Genomic DNA, 24927 nt, shown 5'->3' with positions numbered 1-24927 from the left:
GCAAATCTTTAAAAAAAGGTAGACCTAAAAGTAACGGTGGGACTTTGCTAACTGGGAGTACAAGAGATGCCTGTAGCTCCAAAAAACCAACTCAAAAAGACCGTATCTAGTCATGATTGTTAAGGAGCAAATCCCAAAGTTCACCCCATTGGTGTCAACTTAGTTGTAAAACAGCAGCATCGAATGGTTCACCATCTTGACAATGAGGTGTCTTGTTGGGCTATTTCAAAGAGCATTAGAAAGGGAAATAAAGACAGACAGTGGGGGAGGGGGAAATCCTCCTGCCACCCAGTTCTCCTGGTAACTTTTCTAACCATGACCCAATAAAATTTACAAGATTCATTGAATTTCACCACATGCTACATTTGAACTCAACCTCTGGTTCAATCCCATAACCATTGCGCTACAATCCTGGTGCTGGTGAATGGCTAACATGCCATGTGGAATTATTAGAGATAACAATTCTATTTACAGATCCCCTAGAATCGTCAACTATAGAAATTCAGGAGGAACCATATTGGTAATAGTTGTACAGAATCTACTGATTTAGTCTGGAGGAAGAACAGACTCCGTCAACTGCATATACACACACACCACACGAATTTGCCAACCTGCATCTTCGTCTGAATCCAGGGTCCGACGATGTTAGCCGTGGATGCAAACTGCTCACGCAGGTGTTCATTGGATTGCTGCTTGTTAAATTCTGCCTGCAAGGCTTGGTCCCGCGCTGGCACTAACTGCTGAACCTGTGAACAAGAAGACAAGTGACTAAGTTTGTCAGTCATACTTTGTTCAAGCACATTATGCACCTATTATCTTGCTGACCCGTACAGCTGCAATCAGAATCTTGCGGTTTGGGAGCAGAGGCAGCTCGGGAGAAAATAAGCAATAAGCCAAACTGCCATTCTCAAACTACCAGCATTTTGGATCAACTATCCCAGTTTCATTTTCAGTTCGATGCCCTGCTTGGGCCTTGCGTACAATCTAAAGATATGCCCTGTGCAACAAAATTGCATTTCTTATACAAAAGTAGTGAAATATGCACTAACCCTATCCCAAAACATCCTAAGCACTTGCAGGAACACCGCACACAAGTGATCACACCTTGTACAATATATTTTACATATTGATAGCCTTTAGCAGACTCTTACCTTATCCCATTTATCATTAATACTCTCTGAAGTGATGGAAGTATATGGATTTACACCAGACAGTTTGATATCATAGGACTGGGCAATTTTCATCATTTCATTGTGGATGCCCAGGATGGCTTCTCTCTCTTTGTCAGCATCTGGCAATGTTGCTTTGAATTGTTCATGTGCTGCAATGAGGCCCTGCAGAAAAGACACAAAAATAGCTTCAACCCATTGTTTTTTGTACATATACACCAATGGTGCATGTGAGAGACCCATGTGGAGCTCAGTTTATACCTGGATTTCCTCGGTGGTATGGACAATAAACATGTCCTGCAAGTCTTCCATAGCTCCTTCCATCCAGTTGTTGAAAGGTGCAGCTCTTTTGGCATATTCCAGATACAACTGATCAATTGTTTCCTGCAGCTTTTCAGTCCTCTGTTAAAATAGCATTAACTTATTAAATATACTGCTTCCATATTAAAAAAACAAATGGTAGTAAGAGCCAACTACTTGGCAAATTAAAGTATTGGAGACATTTAAAAAAAAAACATGACCTCTACATCTATTTTAAAAAATAAATAAATTTAGAATGCCCAATTTAAGGGACAATTTAGCATGGCCAATCCACCTATCCTGCACATCTTTGGTTTGTGGGGGTGAAACCCACGCAAACACGGGGAGAATGTGAAAACTCCACACAGACAGTGACCCAGGGCCGGGATTCGAACCCAGGTCCTCAGCGCCGTAGGCAGCAATGCTAACCACTGCGCCGCCATGCTGCCCGACCTCTACATCTATAAGCACCAGAATACAGATAACAAATGGGCTGGTCATTATTTAGTATCTGGCTATTCCTGGGGACAGAACACAAACTCTCCCCTCTCAGCACGGTAACATTGTGGTTAGCATTGTTGCTTCATAGCTCCAGGATCCCAGGTTCGATTCCCGGCTTGGGTCACTGTCTTTGCAGAGTCTACACGGGTTACTTCCGGGTGCTCCGGTTTCCTCCCACAGCCCAAAGATGCGCAAGTTAGGTGGATGGCCATGCTAAATTGCCCTTAGTGTCCAAAAAGGTTAAGTGGAGGTTGCTGGGTTACGGGGATAGGGTAGAGTAGGGTGCTCTTGTAAGGGCCGGTGCAGACTCGATGGGCCGAATGGCCTCCTTCTGCACTTTAAATTCTGTGAAACTCAAATTTGCCAACCATAGAGCCCTCGTGTTTAGTTCTGACCTTGAGCAACACCTTATTTAATCCCCTATTGGTGGCTATACACTTAGTACAGTCTTGGAAGGATGAAGAGCAATAGAAAGAACGCAAAACTAATATGCCTCCTGTGTTTGCTTGTACAATTAGCTATCTAAAAAAATGTTCACTTTTTAAAAAAAATATGCCTAACCTAAAAGGAGTGAAAATTGCAATGCTGGTAAACTGGTTGGCAAATAATTGTTTTCTAATCAATCTGAAGTAACCCCTGCATGGGCCAGGTGGCACTAACATTTGGTTGCAGTGCATTCAGCCTATATTCAGGCACACATTGACAGACATAAAATCCATTGGTTCCGGTCTCACCTCCAAGGCATCCCTCCTGCTCTGTGTCAAAGAGCCCAGGGTATCCCAATGGTCACAGATAGTCTGGCAGCGGGCATTTACATTGGGAGAGTCGTAATAGTCCAGATCACTGTTGAAGAAAGATGAAAAGGTAAATGCTGGCAGCAGCCTACGGCATTTCTCTTCACAAGTTAGCATTGATAGTGTGACTTGATAATAACCTACGAGCAATAAGAGGGGCATTCACCATCCGGTTTCCTACTTATCAAAGCAGACCAATTGTTTGTGAACCTAACGTACTGCAGAGATCCAAACTCAATGGCATCAGTTATAAAAACTGTCCCTTTACTATTGAATGGCTAAGTAGTGGTGCAAACAATCACTTCATTGTACGTACTTGAGCTCCTGTGCGATGGCAGCGATCTGCTCCACTCTGTCCTGGTGTGCTGCCAGATCACTCTCAAACGCCTCGTGCTTCTTCAGCAAGGCTTTGATGTCAGCCAGTGTGGCAGTTTCATAGTCTTTCTGTGTCAACATTGCTTCTTTATCTGGAGGGAGAAAACGGGACAGAGGTTGAATCTCAGATTTTCACCCAAGAGTCAAGGGATAATACTTTCTAAACTGCCTATTGATTATGTTTACGTGAAAGTTAAAATCCCACTGCATTTCCCAGATATTTGTTCTTGGAAAGAATTGTTCCAAAATATCATCAAAATAGGTCAATTCACTTGATCTCTATAGGCAGGTTGAGCAATTTAGTTTAGAGCTGAAGTCTAATGACATCTGTCTTTGCAGAGTCAGAGTGTTACTATGTGAATGCTTATCTATTGCAGTCACACGGATTTCAGTAAAACTCTAATGGTTGACCCATGAAGCTTTTGTTTTGCAGTGGAAACGCCATTAACTGCTTTACAATTACCTGCTAGAATTCTAAAGATGAAGTTTGAGACTTGACCGATCACACAGCCTTAACATTAACCTCCTGAGATAAACGGTGGTGTAATATGCAGCCCCCAATGCCGACACACTGCATTTGCATTGGTACAATGACCAGATGTCCAGTCTTTTAATCCTATTTACTCTTATTTTTATGGTAACGTTTTCTGTGCAAGACTCTGCAAGTCTAGGTTATCAACATAGAACTGATAATTTTAAACAAAAGATTTCTTTATTGCAGCAATTTCAGATATAACAAGGACAGACGTTTAAATGTTAGAGTGGAATGATTCAAAGTGCTAAAATTAAATATCTGGGGAAAAAAAATACTTGCACTCCTGTTCAAGATTTAATGGAGACACAAATTAAGCTCACCATGGTCTGCCCGGAAGTGATACTGCAGGTGAAAGTTTTAGTCATTTTATACCCAATCACAGTTCTTCAGTGAGTAATACAATCCAAGAGCAAGTTTATCCGAAAATGATGCAAGGGCCCACAGTGCCAATAATAAAAGTAAAGCAGAAGGTGGATCTTACAGGTACAGGTCCTCCGCCAGAAGTGTTCTGACAGGAAGTTATAATTTTTGTCTTCTCTTTACTGCAGGTTTTAAACGCTGTGTATTCTCAATATTTGCTGTTTTCAGTTTATTTTGTGTTTTAATCATTTCCAGCAATAGCATTTTGTTCATTTCACCAAAATATATTTTTTTAAAACATCACTTTCTACCTCCCACATTCCCAAAGCAATAACAGCTCCAGTGTATGTTTATCTGTAAAAGTGAAAAAGGATCTGCAAATACTGCAGTGTTAAGAGGACAACAGATGTGCCCAATGGATGACACCCTGGGCCACAGCGGGGTCAATTCAGACCCCACTGGACCTGGAGTTGCAACGCGGTTCAAATGAACTTTTATTTTAAAACACCAGAGATCTTTGGGTACCCAATAACTAGTCACTAGTTTTGTAAATTTAAACAATCATCTTTAAAAGAATAAATTTAAGAGTACCCAATTCACTTTTTCCAATAAAGGGGCAATTTAGCGTGGCCAATCCACCTACCCTGCACATCTTTGGGTTGTGGGGGTGAAACCCACGCAGACACGGGGAGAATGTGCAAACTCCACACGGACAGTGACCCAGAGCCGGGATCGAACCTGGGAGCTCGGCGCTGTGAGGCAACCATGCTAACCACTGCGCCACCGTGCTGCCCTACAAGTAGGCTTATATTAACACTGCAATGAAGTTAGTGAAAAGCCCCTAGTCACCACATTCCGGCACCCGTTTGGGTACACAGAGGGAGAATTCAGAATGTCCAATTCACCTATCAGCACTTGTGGGAGGAAACTGGAGCACCCGGAGGAATCCCACGCAGACACAGGGAGAACGTGCATTCTCCGCACAGACAGTGACCCAAGCCGGGAATCGAACCTGGGACTCTGGAGCTGTGAAGCAACAGTGCTACCCACTGTGCTACCGTGTTGCCCGTTAACATTCACGAGTCTGCAGAATTGTCAAGAATCAGGCACATTATTACAGTATTTATTTTTCTGATGCCGAGCAAAAGGACAATTTGATTACGTGGCCTTATGCCAATCTGACTGACGGGAAGCAAGACTAAGGCTCCAACAGTCCATTAATTTTATTGAGGATGTTCAGAAATCTTAGCTGTAACAATGTGTATTGTCAACCTGTCGGACAATCAGGAAATACGCAGTTGCACTGTCAAATTTGTCATATTATTGCAGATACAGTCACAGCACGATGTTCAAGACATTCTGGAAATATTAAAATATTTTAAGTGCTCGAGGGGGCAATTGGTAGACATATCAATTCTGCAAATTTACTCTGTGGATTTTCAAAGAGAGCAAAATTAAAAGTTGGTATAATGCGGACATCCACTCGTCAGATGGAGTTTCAGCCATTACACTAAATTCCCGTACCAGCCTCCCCGGACAGGCGCCGGAATGTGGCGACTAGGGGCTTTTCACAGTAACTTCATTGAAGCCTACTCGTGACAATAAGCAATTTTCATTTTCATTTAATTTCATTTGTTGGGCTATTATCTCACAAAAGGAACTATAAAATAAGTCAGGTTGTTGCTTTTATTAACTGAAGGACAAGGGTCACTCCATTTCCTCAACTGCAAAATGAGCCGATATAAACAAGACCAAATGTATTTCCTTAGGCTTGATCGCTTTTGTCTATACTTTGAGCAGTATCAGGAGTTTAGATCGAACAAGGTTTCCACAAAAACTGTTTAGTTAAATTTCTATTGCAGAGCTCACAACCAACTCTATACCTGTATAATATTTCACTGTAAACAACACATTACCTTTGGTCCAATCTTCATGAATGGTGGCTTTCTGTCTGAATTTTTCTGCCAAATGGTCAAGTCTTTCCAGCCTCCTTATCTCATTCAGCAGCCATTCCTCATAGCCTTTCTCCGCCTGCTCTAGTCCTTGCCATGCATTATTAATATCCTACAACACAAGGGATTATATTACTCTGCAGAAATCAACTGGGAATTTGCTATTTTCAGAACCGCTTAAAGCCATGTTTAACTTCTAAATAAAAACACATGGCAATTGCAAATACATATGTTCATATGACTCAAATTAGATTTCTTTCAGAAAGAGACATGATTTGGGAAATGTAGCAGGCTTGGAAGGAACAGGTGACTACAGACTTTCCACCACTGGGGTTTTGCTCATCTCACCCACTATAGGCAGAGACCGATTACAATTAGTTAACAACTGCATAATTGCTACATCTCATGATTATCAGTGAAAGGTGAACAAGATGGACCTTGGTCTGTGTCAAGCAATTCTTGTGCTATTTGCATTTGTAGAGCTCCTTTGCAAACTCCTGTCCCAAGGGATTTCAGAATTAATTGCCTTGTGCAATGTGTTGGCATGTAGCAAAATAAAGCAGTATCATTAATGATGCCACAAAGGAGATAACTAGCCCATCTATTTCTGGTGGTATCGTCTAAAGGAGGAAATGTACCTAGGAAATCTGAAGACATTTTGCTCTTAGTGCAGTGGAGATTTAAAAAAAATTTTTTTTAAATACAATTTATCCTGGATCATTCATATAGATGTTATTTAATACTTCATCCTTTATCCAAAAAAATATAGAAACGCATGTAGTTTAATCAAACCAAGTGCTGACACCAGAAGACCTGCAGTAGATTTAAGGGGCAGGAGAAATTACATCAATCACACAATCTGAAAATTAAAAAAATATATATTTTAATTTGGCTCACCATGGGGCAACATTGTGGCGCAGTGGTTAGCCCTGCTGCTTCATGGTGGCGCAGTGGTTAGCCCTGCTGCTTCACGGTGGCGCAGTGGTTAGCCCTGCCGCTTCACGGTGGCGCAGTGGTTAGCCCTGCCGCTTCACGGTGGCGCAGTGGTTAGCCCTGCTGCTTCCCGGTGGCGCAGTGGTTAGCCCTGCTGCTTCACGGTGGCGCAGTGGTTAGCCCTGCTGCTTCACGGTGGCGCAGTGGTTAGCCCTGCCGCTTCACGGTGGCGCAGTGGTTAGCCCTGCCGCTTCACGGCGGCGCAGTGGTTAGCCCTGCCGCTTCACGGTGGCGCAGTGGTTAGCCCTGCCGCTTCACGGCGGCGCAGTGGTTAGCCCTGCTGCTTCATTGCACGGTGGTTAGCTCTGCTGCTTCATTGCACGGTGGTTAGCTCTGCTGCTTCACTGCAGCAGTGGTTTGCTCTGCTGCTTCATGGTAGCAGTGGTTAGCGCTGCTGCTTCATTGCACGGTGGTTAGCTCTGCTGCTTCATTGCACGGTGGTTAGCTCTGCTGCTTCATGGTAGCAGTGGTTAGCGCTGCTGCCACATGGCACCAGGTTCGATCCCGGGGCCAGGTCACTGTGTGTAGAGTTTACACACACTCCAATGTCTGCGTGGGTCTCACCCTCACAACCCAAAGAGATGTGCAGACTAGGTAGACTGGCCACGCTAAATTGCCCCTTAATTTGAAAAAACAAGAATTGGGTGCTGTAAAATTGATCTTTAAAAAGAAAAATTCAGCTCCATGCCAAATTTGAATTCAACTCCTGCCCAACCGGTTTAAAATGTGTTAACATTTATTTTTGGAAGGTGTTCTGCATGAATGCTTACCACAATTCATTCTCAAAAAGTTCCAACTGGTCAACCAAAGTGGCAAAATAGGCATGTCGTCAGCATCAGTTTTGATTACATAGAATTCCCACTTAGAGTATCAGAGTTTAGTTTTCTTCCCTCCCAGAATGTATATAAAGTCCTGTTTATAGCAGTATAAAAGCAGTATTGAGGAGTATTCAGTGGAAAACTAGCTAAATAATGATACTGGTGTCCCAAACATACACAACATGGTGATGTCAAGCAAGAACAGTTACCTCACCAGCTTTTACAACCCACATTTAAAGGTTAAGATATAAACATCGTTGGTTTAAAAACCAAAACTTGACTATGACACTTCTTGGCACACTGATCAAAAGTCCAAATTGTTATGGCACAGTGCATTTATTACTGCACATGGGGCAATAACACAAGAACAGTATGAAAACTAATAGTATTAATTCTCTTCACTGATGCACAGCCTAGTACGGTATTACCCTACATTAACCAAGTAGTTGCCATATTAAATCCCTGCACTGTGCCAAGTTAGTTGATCTCAGCTAGGGAGCTGGTGAGGGAGCTTCAACTAAGCTCACTTCACAGATGACTCAGAGCCGAATTCCATCCAAGATGCCTTTTGGCGAGTGTGGAAAGAAAAGACATAATTACTCTCATGTGGGGGAGGGCAATGGAAAAGGTGTAGAAGTTTCTATCTTCTTCAAAATACACTACTTGTAGTTCTTTGGAATTAAAAGATGTCAAGTTAAATTACAATGGTCATCAGCTGACCCTAGATTCAAGGTGGACTACAATAAGAAATAATAATTTCCACAATTTCAATAGAATTCCGAATGTGCCACTGGATTAAAAGTGCAAAATTCTTCTTACCGATACCATCTTCCCTTCAGAAGGCATGAATGCTGGCCGATTGCTGAGCCGGAGTTTGGTCTGCAAGGTGTTGAAGTTGATCTCAAGCTGGCACTTCTCCTGTACTTTGGGAGGTTTGTGGACACGCCGGTAATCGCGGAAGTCTTCCAGTTTCTGCTGCATAGCTTGCATTGTTTTCTCAGGCTCTCTGTTCTCCAGCCAGGGTTTGGTTTGACGAATCCACTCCAACAACTGAAAATAAAAGGAAACATAGCTGAATAACATATTTCCCAATGTTTTCCGATGGCAACACCAAGATTAGCCCTTGATATTTATGAATGCCCGATGGTGATGAATTGAAAACCTAGGCCATTCCCTTGAGTGTGAGCAAGGCCACAAGACGGTCACTAGTACTTATAATAAACCTGCATTCATCAAAAGGGATATTGATGAAATATAAATGAAAACTAGAATATCAATTCCAATGTTCAGTCACTTAAAATGTAGCACAAACAAAATTAGCCTCTCCTGAACATAGCAGTTACAGTGGAGTACCTAATTTACAGAATAATAAACAAACTTCAATACGGAGACCGACTGCCAGAATCTCAAATGTTTCTAGCCTTTTTTTGCTCATTTAATTTCCAGAATTCCAAGTACTTGAAATTAATAGTATAAACTTTCTACTGTAAGTCTTGCATTTATACAAGCAAACTTTTCAAAACGCTTTGCAGCTAATGATGTATCTGTGTCACTGTCGTAAGGTGGGATACACAGTAGCTAATTTGTGGACAGCAGGCACCCACAATCAGCAATGTAACGTGACCAGGAATTGGATATTTAGTGATGCTGACTGAGGGATATATATTGACAGTACACCAGATAGGGTGGCACAGAGGTTAGCACTGCCGCCTCACAGCACCAGGTTCAATTCCAGCCTTGGGTGACTGTGTGGAGCTTGCACGTTCTCCCCATGTCTGCATGGGTTTCCTCCAGGTGCTCTGGTTTCCTCTCAGTTCAAAGATGTGCAGGTTAGGTGGATTAGCAATGATCAATCCTCAGGGTTACGGGGACTGGACCTAGGTAGAAGAGGTCAGTGCGGATTTGATGGGCCGAATTGCCTCCTTCTGCACTGTAGGGACTCTGGATAGAGTCATAAGATCTTTTAACTAAGCAGGTAGAACAGCCAAAATGGAGCAGAGAAACACCAGCACAGAAACAGACCATTTAGCTGAATTGGCCTATGTGCCACAGACGTTTCCCCCAAAACCAAATCTACGCAGCCACTTAATTGGTTTCTGCACAGGGTGGCGATCTTGATGGGATGACAAAACTTATAATCAAGAAATCGGAGTTGAATTGCTGTTAAGAAATTAGAATCTGCCAGTTATTTTTGCTTGCTTTTTGGCTTAAAACTACAATTTGCCTTTCGTCATTTAAAAAAAAAATACATTCCTGCCGATGATACTCACTACAAGTCATTCAGAGCTAAGTTTTATTAGTACAGCACACAAATATAGAATACATACATCACTGGCCAGTTTCTCGTAATCTTCCATCAGATGTTCATTTTCTTGGTTTACTGCCAGAACTTTGCAAATCCTATTGGCTGCAGTCTCAGCCTGTCAGAAACAGATGCATTTTTACAACTTAAGCACACACGGATCAACCCATAAAGTGCGAAATACCAAGTTAAAAATTAGAAAATTCAAAAATAATGGCGGTTATCCTGAACTTTCAGCAATTTTGTTTTTACAGTTTATTCATTGACAGGATGTGGGCGTCACTGGTTAGGCCAGCATTTATTGCCCAGCCCTAGTTGCTGTTGAGGTGGTGGTGTTGAGCAGCCTTCTTGAACCCCTGCAGTCCCAGAGATGTAGGTACACCCTAGTGCAGTGGGTTGAGTGTGCAGTGTGTTGAACCTGCACAGTAGCACTGTAGCTTCACAACGCCAGGGTCCCAATTCCCCGCTGGGTCACTTTCTGTGTGGAGTCTGCACATTCTCCCCGTGTCTGCGTGGGTTTTCTCCGGGTGCTCCGGTTTCCTCCCACAGTAGGATTGGCTATGGTAAATTGTCCTCAAGTGGCCAAAATGGTTAGGAGGGGTTATTGGGTTACAGGGATAGGGAAGTGAGGGCTTAAGTGGGTCGGTGCAGACTCGATGGGACGAATGGCCTACTTCTGCACTGTATGTTCTATGTATTCTATGTATCCAAGAAAATGGAGTGTATTCCATTATACTCCTGACATTTTGCCTTGTAGATGGTGGACAGGCTTTGGGGAGTCAGGAGGCGGGTTACTCGCTGCAGGATTCCTAGCCTCTGACCTGCTCGGATAACTACAGTATTTATATGGCTAGTCTAGTTCAGTTTCAGGCCAATGGTAACCCATAGGATGTGGATAGTGGGGGATTCAGTGATGGTAATGCCACTGTATATCAAGGGGCTATGGTTAGATCCTCTTATTGGAGATGGTCATTGCCTGGCACTGGTGTGACACAAATGTTACTTGCCAGCCCAAGCCTGGATAGTGTTGAGGTACTGCTGTATTTGAACATAGACTGCTATAGAATCCAAGTAGTCACGAATTGTACTTAACATCCTGCAGTCATCAGTGAACATTCCCATTTCTGACCTTATGATGGAGGGAAGGTCATTGACGAAGTAGCTGAAAATGGGGGTTAGGACACTATCTTGAGGAACTCCTGCAGTGATGTCCTGGAGCAGCGAGGACTGACCTCAATTCAAAGCCTAAAATTATATGCATTAAAATTTTGAATAAAGTAATCTGGAGCTTTTAGTAGAAGTGCTACTTTTCATGGATAATTTAAAATGAACCCATGAACACATTACTCTGCACAACTGAAGTCTCATTGTCCATTGGAGCAGACAGTATGAATGGATTCAGGTGGTACTGTCAAGTGACCTGGAGCAGAGAATAGAGAGAGACTCAACAAAAAGGAACGGAATTCTAGTACTAATGGTTTTTTCTTCATCATAAAAATTGGAAGGCATAAAGACAAATAATTAGGGATTCTGCCTATAAATATAAAAAGTAGAAACAGCAGGAAAGAGAAGGCCGTTTCACCCCCTGGGCCTGTGTCACCATGCAAGATCACAGCGGATCGGCAACCTCAATCCATACATGCACCTCTTCACCAGATCGCTTCATAGCTTTGACTAACAAAAATCCATCAATCACAGATTTAACATTAATTGATCTAACATCAATTACCATTCACTGAAGAGTTCCAAATTTCTACCACCCTTTGTGCGAAGTGTTTCCTAATTTAACTTTCAAAAAAGGTTAGGTTTAAGATTCTGATTATGCCCCCCCCCCCCCCCCCCCCCCCGTGTCTTGGAAAAGCTTGATCGTGGAGCTATTTCTAACACGAACATGGCACATACTGAAAATATATGACCAGTTATGACTTTAAAAAAAATTCATGCCAACTTCTAACCTGCTAATTTTTCTATCATGGATAATAGTGGGCATAAATCCAAATGCACAATCCCGTCAGCATTGCACTGGGAGCTTATCTAGCATGGAATTCAAAAAATGAAAGCGAGCTTGAATGGTACACCTTCGAATTACTGAAAGTAACTTTTACTTTAAGGATTTGGAATCCCCAAGAGCATCCAGAACATCACTCAGCTATTAGAAGAATTGCATATTTATCAACTTAATTCTGTTGCACTATGATGTAGCATACTACCTGCACAGTGTGCGTATGGTAATAGGCCTTCACCATAGAATTATGGTTCATAATAGTCAGAAGTAACCGCAGCTATCATGTCAGGGCCCTTATTGACTAAGTGATCTAGAAGAGCAGAAACTGTGGGAGGAGGGGGGCATAATTGCTCAATCAAAACTCCAGAAAGGATCAAATATGCAGCATTCATGGCCAGGAGACATTAGGAAAATAGTTAAAGCAAAGAAAGGGAGAAGGATGCTGTACCTGTTGCATAGCAAAAAAACAATAAGCACACAGGAAGAACGAAAGCAGATGAGAGCTGGTCATCAGAGATGGAAACAAAGGGTCTACAGAGAAAGAGACAGCAATGGATAACAGGCGAAAACCAGTTCACAAAATAAGTCATATTTTATATTAAAGAAATGAGATTAAGGAATATAGGATTGCTTTACGTGCATGCTCAATGGTATTTTTGGTGCTGCGTTGCTCATGAGATTTGACATATCAGTACGCAAGACTTAAGTGGCATCTTGGAATTAATCTTTCCTTATTTTGCTGTACACCAAAATGATTTGGTGCAAAACCACATTTTTAAACTTCCTTTAAATTATGACAATTCCAACACCTACCTTTCTAATTGTTCTGACTGAATGTGCTAGGCACCTTGGTGACAGGAGTAGAAATTGGCTAGTCAGAAACTAGCAAACATCACTCCACAAATGCACTGAAAGTGTAAGATGCATGCAAATAGTTAAGTGTAGCCAGACCACTGAGAAAATGCTACATGCACTGCAGTTATTGCAACAAACTCACCTTGATAAAAAAAAGGAATTTTTAATATCTAAAATTTAGTAAATTTAAGAAAGTCATGGATTTCAGTCTGAAAAAAACCCAAGGATTTATCCTGGAAGTACAGTCCAGGGCAAAGTTCCAAGTCTTCACTGGATAATAAAAGCTTCCTCTGCTATATATGCAGAATTATGGAAAAGCATTATAGGAAGTTGAAAATTATAATTACTGTGAACTCATCCACAGAATATCCTGCTTGCATTTGGAGTCAGGGAAGAAAGAACACCAAATGATCCAAACGACAAGTATAAAAAGGTTTTCTTGCTCTAAGGCATCTACTTTATAGTTACACAAAAGCAACCCAACTAAATTTCTTACAAAGTTTCTTCACCTTATAGACTTTAAGATGACCTCAGAGATTGTGAACAGGAAATGGCAAGACTTGTCCAGGTGAATAGTTCATCACGGTGAAGAGTTCAAATACAGTGTGATACTTGTTTAAAACGTTTGGACGCTCAATGTGAAATGAGATGGAACTTTTTCACCCAGAAGATACAGTTGTTGAATGTTACAAAGGAAGGACACTGAAGCAGTCAACATAAAAATGGATTCAGGTAACTGGATCCATATCTGCATTAAGAAAGGATATGACAAGATGGTAGAAAAGGAGAGGGAAGACAGAGATGGTGACGGTTGATCTGACTGTTAGGAGGTTTTGCTCCTATTTCCTAAAAATTTCAGTTCTCGAGATGGACGTTAATGAAACAGCCACAGAAACTGTGAAATAGCTTTGTGGTTGTATGGTAAAATGTCTTTACTGCTCAAAACACTTCCCAAAAGGCAGTTTCATTTGCTAAACATGAGCATGCCCTCGTGGCACCAAATATCCTTTACAATTGCAATATCATACAGCAAACAGAAGATGCATTGCAACATACAAAGAGATAAGATTGAAGATATCCAATGTTTGCCACTGTTAATCATGAGAAATATAAGCAGCACACCACAGATGACCAAAAGCACTCAGGACAGAATCTTTGCAGGAGATAAGAGCTCACCTTTTGAGCACCTGAGAAGGCATGGTAGTAGCATGAAACGTAAGTCATAATAGCCTTTTCATCTGGCCTGAGAGTGCCTACAATATCTGTGCAGAGAGAAAGTCAGAGCAGAGTAAGGTTGCATCATGCCAAAAGCAGAAAAACACTCATTAAATGGTACGAGAGAGAACAGGTGCAGCATCATGCCTAGAACCAAGAATATAAAAATCTGAGGAACAGCTGAAAGAGAAGCACGAGATCAGTTTTGCAGGAAGAGAGGGGTCCTTGGTGACTTATGGTACCTTCTGTGCTCCTGAAAAGGCATGGTAGAAGCAGGAGACATAGGTCATAATAGCCTTCTCATCAGGGCGGGCGGTGTTCACAATGTCTGTGGGCAAACAAAAATATTAAGAGACGCTTCTAATCGACATCTTCAGCTGCTGCAATCAAACACTTTACATGCATTAGCCTTGGGTCATCAGCACCGTTCCAACACACAATTTTCCACACCATATCTTACTTAAGTTTCAAAAGAGAATGTGAAGGAAGTGAGGCAGCACTCTCGCCCCCAAATCTACAAGGGGATATTCAGAAAAGGAAAGTTGGGGGGGGGGGAAAGAGAGAAACAATCAATCCGAAGCACCTCATCTCCAATTTCCCCCTCCAAAGAAAATGAAACCCAGAACACCAATGTAAATGGTACCAATTGCTGCAGTTAAATTCTGGTATGATCCCAGAGTATTTGAACCACAGGAGAAATTATCTAGATACTAAATTGCAGTGCACTGATTATCAAACGTGAAGGAATTAAGTTTTTTTTGTTACAGAAAATACATCCACCCAAGAATTTACAGAAGAGAATAGCTATCCCAATATGTACAGTTAAAACATTATAAGCATCTATAGAATTATTTAGAGTTATCCTAATGAGACCAAAAAAATGCAATTAACATTCTGCAGTCATTCCACAGGAAACTGCTAACCAAATATAAAAAATATATTTTTTCCAAGGTTTGTCAAGTTATTCATAAAAATGCTGCGCTGTTCACACGAATGAAAATAAGTCAATGGAATCAGTGAGCAAAGGTTCAGCCCCTGGCAGAATGGAATCCTGTTAGCATTTAATATTCTTGCATTAACATAATTTACTAATCATAATTGGTTAACAGGTTTACCTGTTAGTTAATGAAGAACTTGCGCTACTGTGAACAGCCATAATTACTTTGAAAAGACTGCAGAACACCATAATGGGATACAAATGTTAAAATAACCCTCAGCTCGATGCACAAACTGGACTCATTACAAATTTAAATATTTGATCAGCAATTCCACTTGGGAAAGACAGAACCAAAAAAGACAATTTTCAGGAACAAATAGTACACCTCAGCTAGGCAAAATTTCAGCTCAAAAGCACAATAGTTAAATACTGCTCTCATGAAACGCAAGTCATGAGATTTTGGCTGCCTGCCTTCCAGAATTGCAGCTGATGCACTTTTCCCCCATAGGAGGGGCTTGGAAAAATAGTGTTGCTAAAAGGGGTAGACGAAAAAATTCAGTTAGGAATGTGGAAATGAATGTGCATATTGTGTGGTTAAAGCATTGCAGTAATGTTGTGCAAGTGTGAAGCATGACTTGCATAATAAATATGATGATGAAGGGTAGAATGTCTTTCAGATTTACATAGATCAAACATTCCACTGAGATGACCAGCCTGCGGCTCACTGACCATACATCAATCGCACCCGGCCACAGTAGTTGAGCTTTCCCAACTGAGGCAACTCCCATCTACCTTCCATTTGTTATCCTCAGAATTTTGAGAGTTTGCTTGTAAAAGTAATTTAAGGTGTTTGCAAATTAATGGGAGCTCCGTGGGGGCATGTGCACACCAAGGAAAGGCTGGGCACTCCTACAGTAGGCTAAACAAATAGGTTTTTAGCAGTTCTCAGTAACAAAAAAGGGTGGATTGTTACACTGAAACAAAAAAAAAAAAAAACTGTGGTTTGGAATTGCAAACTGTTGGTGTGCCAGAACATTAAATGGAGAAGTCACGTCCAGGGAAGTACTTGGGCTCAAAGGTCTTTATTGCTGCATTTGTAAAATGTCACAGAGCTGTCACTAAAATGATGGAATGTGACTTTAAACTTGCCTGGCTCTGGGAACTGGAAAAAAAAGATTAGCCCTCTGGACAATTGAAAGTACATCTTAAAATGTGCATCCATGACAATGATCAAAAGGCAGCATCACTTAAAGCTCTTTTCTTCTGTACATAATTGAAGCTCCTTCACCCTGATCTGACATCCACATGTTCACCTTCCAGTAACAATCATTAATTACAGATAGAGAGAAGAATTGTTAATTAACTGTAAAAACTCCCCCACACACAATCAGCTTTGCATCTGGCAAAGAAACATCTGCACCATAATTCCCCAAAGACATCCATTTCCTGCACGAACCCTTTCCAGTGATGTCTGGGTACAAGAATTAGGCACCCACAGTTTATTATACAAAGATGGTAGACACATGCTGCAGATTGGACACTTGGTACAACGAGAAACTAAATGATGTGTTAGGCAGGTTGGTTCGACGTCGACTGCAACTGGATGCAGGGAAGCTAGAAACAAATGTCTGACACCGGAGATGATCCAACTATGAACTGCTGTACATGTTCAGCTGTGGGTTGACACTCTACTAATCCTACTGATGACTTCTTACTGGCTCGACCAGACTTACTAGCTCCACATGGTAGTAGTGCCCACTAACTTGTGCACTCTGACTGTCTCAGTATCTGGGTCCTGAGAGAGGGGGAGTCTTAATGCCCTGTGGGCTTTATAGTGGTGGTGTCCTGTCTGGTGATTGGTTGTTGTGTGTTCATTGGTCATCCTGCGTGTCAATCACTGCCTGTCTGCATCCCATTATATACATGAGTGGATATTATGACACTAAACAGCCCCAATAATTCTAGGCACACTCCCCCTGATGTAATTAGCCGTATCAAATCCAGAAACCCAGTTACAGATAGTACCAGTGCCAATCTTTCTCAGTCTTGTATTTGAAGCAAAATATTCGTAACTCAACCACTCCAGTGGTGTGACAGTGAAACTAAGTGAAAATCCCAATTAGCTCCCTCGACCAGTTTGTAATTGAAATATACAATTAACATATCGCGTATGTTAATTGCGACCACTTTTGCCAAGTTTTTGTTTGAAAATACATTGCGATTATGCAACTTGTTTAAAGTCAAAATTTTCCATTCCTTAAATAACTGGATTGCATTTGCAGTAGGTAGTGTTACTATAGCCCATTTCCCCCATGGCAAAAGTATGTCCACAAAGTAGAGTGTTGGATCAGATGTTCGGAGTTTGGCACATCTCGTACATACTGCAGCAAGTGCAGCAGCAGCACAACCATGTTGTCTCGCCCCCTTGATCTGAAGAGAATCTGGGGGAGTGATGAGGTAGGCCAAGGTTGTTTCTCTGGTCGGAGAAATCTAGAACAAGGAGTCAATCATTTGGTATGGAGGCGAGGAGATGGTTCCTCAGGACTGTGAACCTTTGAAATTCTCTCCCTCACTGTTTTGGATGTCCATTATGGAGTATATTCAAGGACAAGAGATAGATTTTTAGTTCAAGCTATTTGTTATATTCTTATGATATTGTATCAAGCACAAGGTGTCATTGGTAACGTTGCCTTTTTTTGTAAAGTGAGAAAATTCATTTAGCAAGGTAGTCTAATTGGTGTTTCTAGACCTATCCAATCCCAATGCACATACATATATCATGGGTTATCAAAGGTAAGCCTCCAAAAATGTTTGCATCAGTTAAAGTCTAAACAGGATTCAGAAGGCTGCTTCCCAGCTTTATTCCCTTAGTCAGGCTCTTGGTATTGTCATTAACCAAATTCAAATACCATGTTGCCAAATGAAATGAAATGAAAATCGCTTGTCACGAGTAGGCTTCAATGAAGTTACTGTGAAAAGCCACAGAAGTCGCCACATTCCGGCGCCTGTCCGGGGAGACTGATCCGGGAATCGAACAGTGTTGCTGGCCTGCTTGGTCTGCTTAAAGCCAGCGATTTAGCCCAATGAGCTAAATCAGCCCCTGAGGAATGAGGAAGAGTAACAGTTCTAACAATTTTTTAACCCCCCTACTAGAACAAAAAATTATTCACTGGAAGTAGCAATTGGTGTAAGTAACTTGAGGGAAAGTTCAAGAGCACTCTAATGAGAAATGATGTCTGCAAAATGCTCTGGATTTTTAATAATGGTATAATTAGTGGAAACTGTCAAATCCCATTAAATCATGTCATGGAATACTGCACCTGCTCTGTCGAATGGGAGCCAGTTTCTCTCTACCTACGCTGTCCGGACCCCTCATGATTCGGAATACCTCATCAAATCTCCTCTGCCTTCTCTTCGCCAAGAGAAACAGTCCCAATGTCTCCAATCTATCAACATAATTGGAATTCCTCGTCTCTGGAATCATTACTGCACACTCTCAAATGCCTTCAGATCCTTCCCAGGCGCAGTGCCCCAAACTTTTGATGCAATACTCCAGTGTCTCCTACATTGTCTCCATGTTCTTCTAACCAAAATAAATCAGTGCACATTTCTCTGCACTGAATTTCCATCTGCCACCTAGCCACCCATTTCACCAACTTGTCTATGATCCTTTGAAGTTCTATACTGTACCACCCTCAGTCCTCAATGCTTCCAAATTCTGTGTCATCTGCAAATACAAAATTTCTCTTGGGTTCATCTTTAAGTGAGCCAAAATTTAAATTTAAAAATTTAGAGTAACTAATTATTTTTTTCCAATTCAGGGGCAATTTAGCATGGCCAATCCACCTACCCTGCACATCTTTGGGTTGTGGGGGTGAGACCCACGCAGATATGGGGAGAATGTGCAAACTCCACACGGACAGTGACCCGGGGCCAGGATCGAACCCGGGTCCTCAGCATTGTGAGGCAGCAGTGCTAACCAGTGTGCCGCCGTGCAGTCCTCCAAAATTAAAATTATAATGCTTCCATTGTAGTGAGTTTCAAATCAGACAGTATCCTGTGGTGAAGAAACATTAAAATAACAAACTCTAAAAAATAACTTCTGCATTCACAGACTGACGTTCTATACAATCAGAACAAAAGATACGCAATGCTTTATTCAAGGCCCATCTCAGAACAGCTATCCATACAAGAAGTCTGACAAAATACAGAATGTTTGCAAGTATATTGTATGCAAGACAAAATGACTTACCTTCTGCATCCAACATCTTGGGTATATCCAGGTATTTCTCAGCAACCTCAAAGGCATTGTTCAGGTTTGTGAGCGGATCATCCTACGGTATGACAGGAAAAAGAACCAAAGTGTCAAAAACCAGGATCATAATCAGTAAGTTACAAGATGGCATACTTTTTTTGTACAACATACATAAGCATCCATTTTGAACAAAAATAAATGGATGAGAAGCTGTAGTTGTGACCTCGAACAGGTTCAAACCTTGTAGGGATCCAGGTCAGAGAAAATTGAGTCACACATTAAATCTTGTTCAGATTGTTACATACCTTCCTCAGCTTGTCGTAATCAATAAGTTCTGGTCTGTGCCTATGAATGAGCGCGTTGAATGCCAGCCCATCTTTCCAACTAGACACCAATATCAGAAACAAAATCCAATATTAGAACATGCGCTTATTTTCTTTCCCACAAATGATATATCCACTCCAATAATTTCAAACCATTGAACCAGGAGAATGAACACATTTAAACAAATGCAAAAAGAAAACACAATTTCCCTCACTTTTGGAAAGCCACAGTAAAAAGAATTGTTTACAACGAGGGCTGGAATCTGCTGAAAACATCAGAAGTGATGGTTAGCACCAATACGGGTTCCCAAGCACTGGAATTCAGTGAGACAAAATAACTAAATAGCAAATGCACTCAAACTTTAGACAAATATAATTCCACTAAGCTCAATTATATTTTTGCTGGCGTGTGATTAAGCCAAGGACCATTAACATTTAGAGAAACTCAAACATTGTTATTAACTGAAAAGAATTACTTCACAGTTCAGAACAAATATATGAGTTAACTATACAAGAAAGCAAAGCCAACAAAATAAACTTAGTCTTGGGTAAATATCTATACTTTACATTGAAAACCATAAAAACACATTTTAAATTAAAACTAAACAGCCTATCCCTTTTTCCCCATACGACTGCCCTCAAAGTAGTTTGTCTCTACTTATCAAGCTCTTGTAGGTTCCTTCACTCTCATGGGACCAAATCAAAGTGCCACAGCTCTCAGGAAATGTTCCTGCGATTGTCAGAGGCATGAGCATTCTTGGGGTCCTTCCACTAGCCTCCAGTTAAATGACCCTCCATCACTCCTAAGCACCTCAACTGCAGACTCGCACAAGCATGGGCTACACTGCACTCTTGCTTAGTGTCTCCACCACAGAAATATCCATGCTTTCTGATAGTTTTTTTAACTCCTGGTCCAAGCTATTTTACAGCTCTTGGCATTCTCTGTCTGAACCAAAAGATTTTACCCACCAATTTGGTGCTTTTAACGCCAACCACAAAATTCCAGACAATTTCAGAATTCCACCATAAATTTAGAGAGGGGTATTTTATTTACATTTTCTCACTATTACCTTGCAAGATGAACACAGGTTACATTTTAACTGCGATTAACCCAAGTTGGATTTGCATTTACATTAGGGGTGAATATTAATTTCTTATGAGGCTTGTCCATTTATTAGCACTTTTTAAAAAATAGTCTAATTCCTAAAACTAAAAAAGATAGATTCCAAACATGTGAGTTCTGAAACTAGACATTCGCAGCACAGGCCCTTTTGAATAGACTTCTATTGGGTCAAATTATGTCATTCACCCCAGTAAACCATTGACAAATAAAATTTGCACAGAAATGCGATGCCTCACGGTGCCGAGGACCCGGGTTCGATCCTGGCCCCGGGTCACTGTTCATGTGGAGTTTACGATTTCACCCAGTGTCTGCGTGGGTCTGACCCCCCACAACCCAAAGATGTGCAGGGTAGGTGGATTGGCCACACTAAATTGCCCCTTAATTGGGCAATTTGTTTTAAAACGGTTATATATACACTCTTTATATTTGAAGGTATGCTTCCCATGGAAAAAAATATTGTTTGTAACAACTGTTCAATATAAATGATCTAATCCCCTCAACATACTGCAGAGTTGCTGTGGTGGCTTTTGCTTTCTTTCCAAAACAAAATCCATAGACTATGACAAAAGCGCAACTTTGTATCATGAGAGCTGTATTATTAGAGTTGTATTTACACTATAAAAGGCAGATTAGCAGCAGGGTGGATGCAATTTAATAGAAATTGAGAGACTATACAGAGATAATACAGAAATAAGGAATGAATAGTCATTGGAAAACAAGAGGTGGATAAACATGGTTCAATGAAAATACCGATAGTGCAACATCTGTACGAACAAACAACAGTATTTTGTGTTTTGAACAAACCAGCACAAGAGGCAATGATGATGCATATAGAACCACAGAATCCCTACAGCGAAGGGTGGCCATTCAGCCCATCGCGTCTATACCGACCTTCTGAAAGAGCACAGTATCTAGGCCCAATGCCCTGCCCCATTCCTGCAACCCCATAACCCCACCTAACATTTGGACACTACGGGCCATTTTTTAGAATGGCTAATTCACCCAACCTGTACATCTTTAGACTGTGGGGAGAAACTGGAGCACCCGGAGGAAACCTACGCAGACACAGGGAGAAAGTGAAAACTCCACACAGACAGTTCACCATAAAGGCAATGAGTGCATAATTTCTAGGCATTCCATTAAATAAAATAGACATTAAAGCCCAAGAACAACAAAGGTACACCAGAATGAGAAAATATAGGAGGTACAAAATACTGACTATTTCCAGTGGAGTAATGAAAGCAGAGAATGTGATTTATAACAAGTTTTTAAAACTGTTAAAAGATTAGGGCAAACCATTTCCTCTTGCTGGCAAGTCAGAGGTAGGGTGCCCCAAATTTAAAATGGTCAAGAGATTGAGAATCCAGAAATCTTCACCACGAGGCAGACAGTTGCATCTTAAAAGAGAAAGTAGTAACATTTGAAAGGATGGAAAGGACAAGAGGGAGAGAGAGAGAGAGAGAGGGATGAAGAGATCGTTTCTCGGGAGGTAATCAATGTCCCTGAGCTTAAACACTCTTCAGATGTACTAGCAAACCTGAATGAGAATCCACTGTAGAGTGTTTTATTTTATTTATGGATTGCTTATGGATTGGCTCTTCAAAGCCAATACATACTGAAAACTCCAATAACTGTCAGTCTCCTTTACGTGGGAATAGGCTAAAAGCAATTTTATTTTATTTGTGGCAACATTCAAATTCAAGAATTGAATGAACCACATTATGCAAAGTGTCACCATTAACTGTAAGCAATCAAGAGGGGAAGTGGTTTGGGACAACAGTACAACATGGTGACAGGGAAATATTTATGAGATTGCTCACATCTCTGCTGTAGAAGAGAAAAGGCTAATTAAAGCACAGCTAAAGGTCAATGGATACAATCATGTACAGCCAAAATGACCAAATGGGCAACTGAATCAGGGAGTGTTCGACTGCAATCGCTGGAGTTTTATTTTTAAAAAAAGCTTTTACAATTGAAATGTAGGCTTCCTGCCTTTGGGAGCTGATGAAGTTTAAAGGAAATGCACATTGCACACAGCATTGTTTGTCCACCCACAGTGGAAGTCAAGCTAAGTGCATTCAACTGCTCAAATGAAGGGCAACTATTGTACCAATAGTTTGCTAGAGAACTTATATGGACATCAATAAAGATTCAAGTAACAAATGGGTGCAAAATGACAACCAGGAAGACTGGCTGTGAATAAAATGACTGCAAGTCGGTGATTGGAAATCTGTCACTCCAATTTACTCACAAATCAGTTACCTCCCGCCACCACAGAAAATGAGTGATACTCCATGTTGCACCCATTACCTGATGTGGAAGTTCTGCACATTTACATTCTTGTATGGTGCCGTCTTTCTCTGGCACCACAGCAGCAATCCCTCCTTGGCAGAGGTCTCTGGAAAATAAACATTTTGGCAATGGCTAGAGTTAGGAACAAATCAGGAGTGTTGAACTCTCAAGTAGCCCCCAAAACACTTTTACAGCATATAGTACAAAGAATACAAAGCACCTTAAAAAATATACTTGGATTAGCAACTGCGCACAAAACAAAATTGCTACCTGGAACCATCTGGCTTACTGAAGTTTGCAGACCCCACAGGACATGCTGCATTAAATACCACCTGGTTCACAATGATTACTTTGAAATATCACCTTGACAGGAAGCAATTTCAAGGCATCACTTAACCTGGAATGTGAATGGTCTCATTGTAGATAAACAAGCCTATTCTATAATAAGGATCGCATTGACTACTGTGCCCAAGTTAATAAACCACTATTTACAGAATGTACAGACCAACAGCTGCGATCTCTCAGCATTGTACAGCCCTGTCGGTAGAAATTTGAGTTTTAGATTTAGAAGTTAAAAAAAAATAAGAGCTTATCTCCTATGGATTCTATCTACAGCTCCTGTCATCTATGTAAATCAACTTCTCTAGCTGACATGCAGTTAAAGTGTGCAGACAAAATCAGCATCCACACTGGAACACCAGTTCATAAAACCACTTTCAATCTGTCTGAAGGTGGCCAGAAAGGACCATTCATCTTTAAGCCTCACTTCCTGCTCAACCACTTTTGAAGTTAGTTAATTCAATTGGTGAATGTAATTCATATGGTCTTTACTTCCAGCATTTCAAATCAGTTTTAAATACAAGTTTGGTGAATTTTGGTGAAAAGGCTATTTTTTAATTTTGCCACCAATTGCCCAAGTTATCAGCTATAGCACGAGTAGTGCTCCCTCTACAGCAATCCTCAATATGCTGATCACTGCAACAGGCTGCACACATGAAAAAAGTTAGAGGGAACGTTGATCATGGGTCAGCTGTACAGAAAGGCCTGGTTAATGATCATCCATTACCCCATATCCATTGAAATGAAATGAAAATCGCTATTGTCACGAGTAGGCTTCAATTAAGTTACTGTGAAAAGCCTCTAGTCGCCACATTCCGGCGCCTGTCCGGGGAGGCTGGTACAGGAAGTGTAGGCCAATGAGAATTTTATACGCTGCACTAGCTGCTCAAACCCAGACATAAATTTTCCAATTTATGCAGAATTATGGGCTCTCACTAAAACCACAAGCTCAACGGGAACAAAGTGCAAATCATCTCAAAGTTTGAAAAAAAAATGTTCCAGAGTCAACAAGGCAAAAAGAAACAAAATGTGTCTCTGCCCAGGCTGGATCATAAACTAGATCCTGAAAGGTGCTATGAGGAACGTGATACGTCACTCTGCCAGTCTTCTTCGAGACATGCAAACGTGTGGCTTATACATGCCCGAGTTGTCAGTAAGAAATCACAAATATCTCAGTCCATTTCAATTCTAAAACTGTGCATGATGTTTAGAGCAGAAGGAGGAATTCAGCTCTCATGCTAAGAATTCAGATACACAGGTGGTCACGTAAGATTCCATGTTTCAGAAACAAAAGCCATTCTTACCTTCAACAGATATGTCTTGAATGGCAAAACGAAGGATGATAGTCCAGATCATACCTAGAGTCATCTTTACATTCCCATCCACAATTTCTGGGGGGGGAAAAAAGGAAACAATTTCTTAAAGGTGAGCCACTTTCCTTCACTTGCAAATAGATTAATCTCAACTGGAAAACAATTGGCTAA

The 24927-nt window shown here is 41.1% G+C and overlaps 1 protein-coding gene across 6 annotated transcripts in view; it reads right to left on the bottom strand.

Moving 5' to 3' along the window:
- Nucleotides 1-24927, bottom strand: part of LOC119957933 (alpha-actinin-1-like) — a 103770-nt gene that overhangs the window by 15307 nt on the left and 63536 nt on the right. For 4 of the 6 annotated variants that reach the window (XM_038786147.1, XM_038786148.1, XM_038786145.1 and 1 more), the window contains exons 4-16: nt 24748-24834; nt 23123-23210; nt 19672-19750; nt 19364-19445; nt 14417-14502; nt 10125-10217; nt 8617-8847; nt 5951-6098; nt 3081-3231; nt 2705-2813; nt 1431-1571; nt 1152-1334; nt 612-746 (exon numbers count right to left, since the gene is read on the bottom strand). In XM_038786147.1, the coding sequence (XP_038642075.1) occupies nt 612-746; nt 1152-1334; nt 1431-1571; nt 2705-2813; nt 3081-3231; nt 5951-6098; nt 8617-8847; nt 10125-10217; nt 14417-14502; nt 19364-19445; nt 19672-19750; nt 23123-23210; nt 24748-24834 (1613 nt within the window). Of the gene's footprint in view, nt 1-611; nt 747-1151; nt 1335-1430; nt 1572-2704; nt 2814-3080; nt 3232-5950; nt 6099-8616; nt 8848-10124; nt 10218-14135; nt 14222-14416; nt 14503-19363; nt 19446-19671; nt 19751-23122; nt 23211-24747; nt 24835-24927 lie in introns of all 6 variants that reach the window. The other 2 variants (XM_038786146.1, XM_038786144.1) reach the window with 1 other exon arrangement.

This window comes from Scyliorhinus canicula, chromosome 27 (assembly GCF_902713615.1).
Source record: "Scyliorhinus canicula chromosome 27, sScyCan1.1, whole genome shotgun sequence".
Lineage (NCBI taxonomy): Eukaryota > Metazoa > Chordata > Chondrichthyes > Carcharhiniformes > Scyliorhinidae > Scyliorhinus > Scyliorhinus canicula.
Note: the sequence above shows the minus strand (reverse complement) of the source record. Positions and strands in the feature narration are given on the sequence as shown.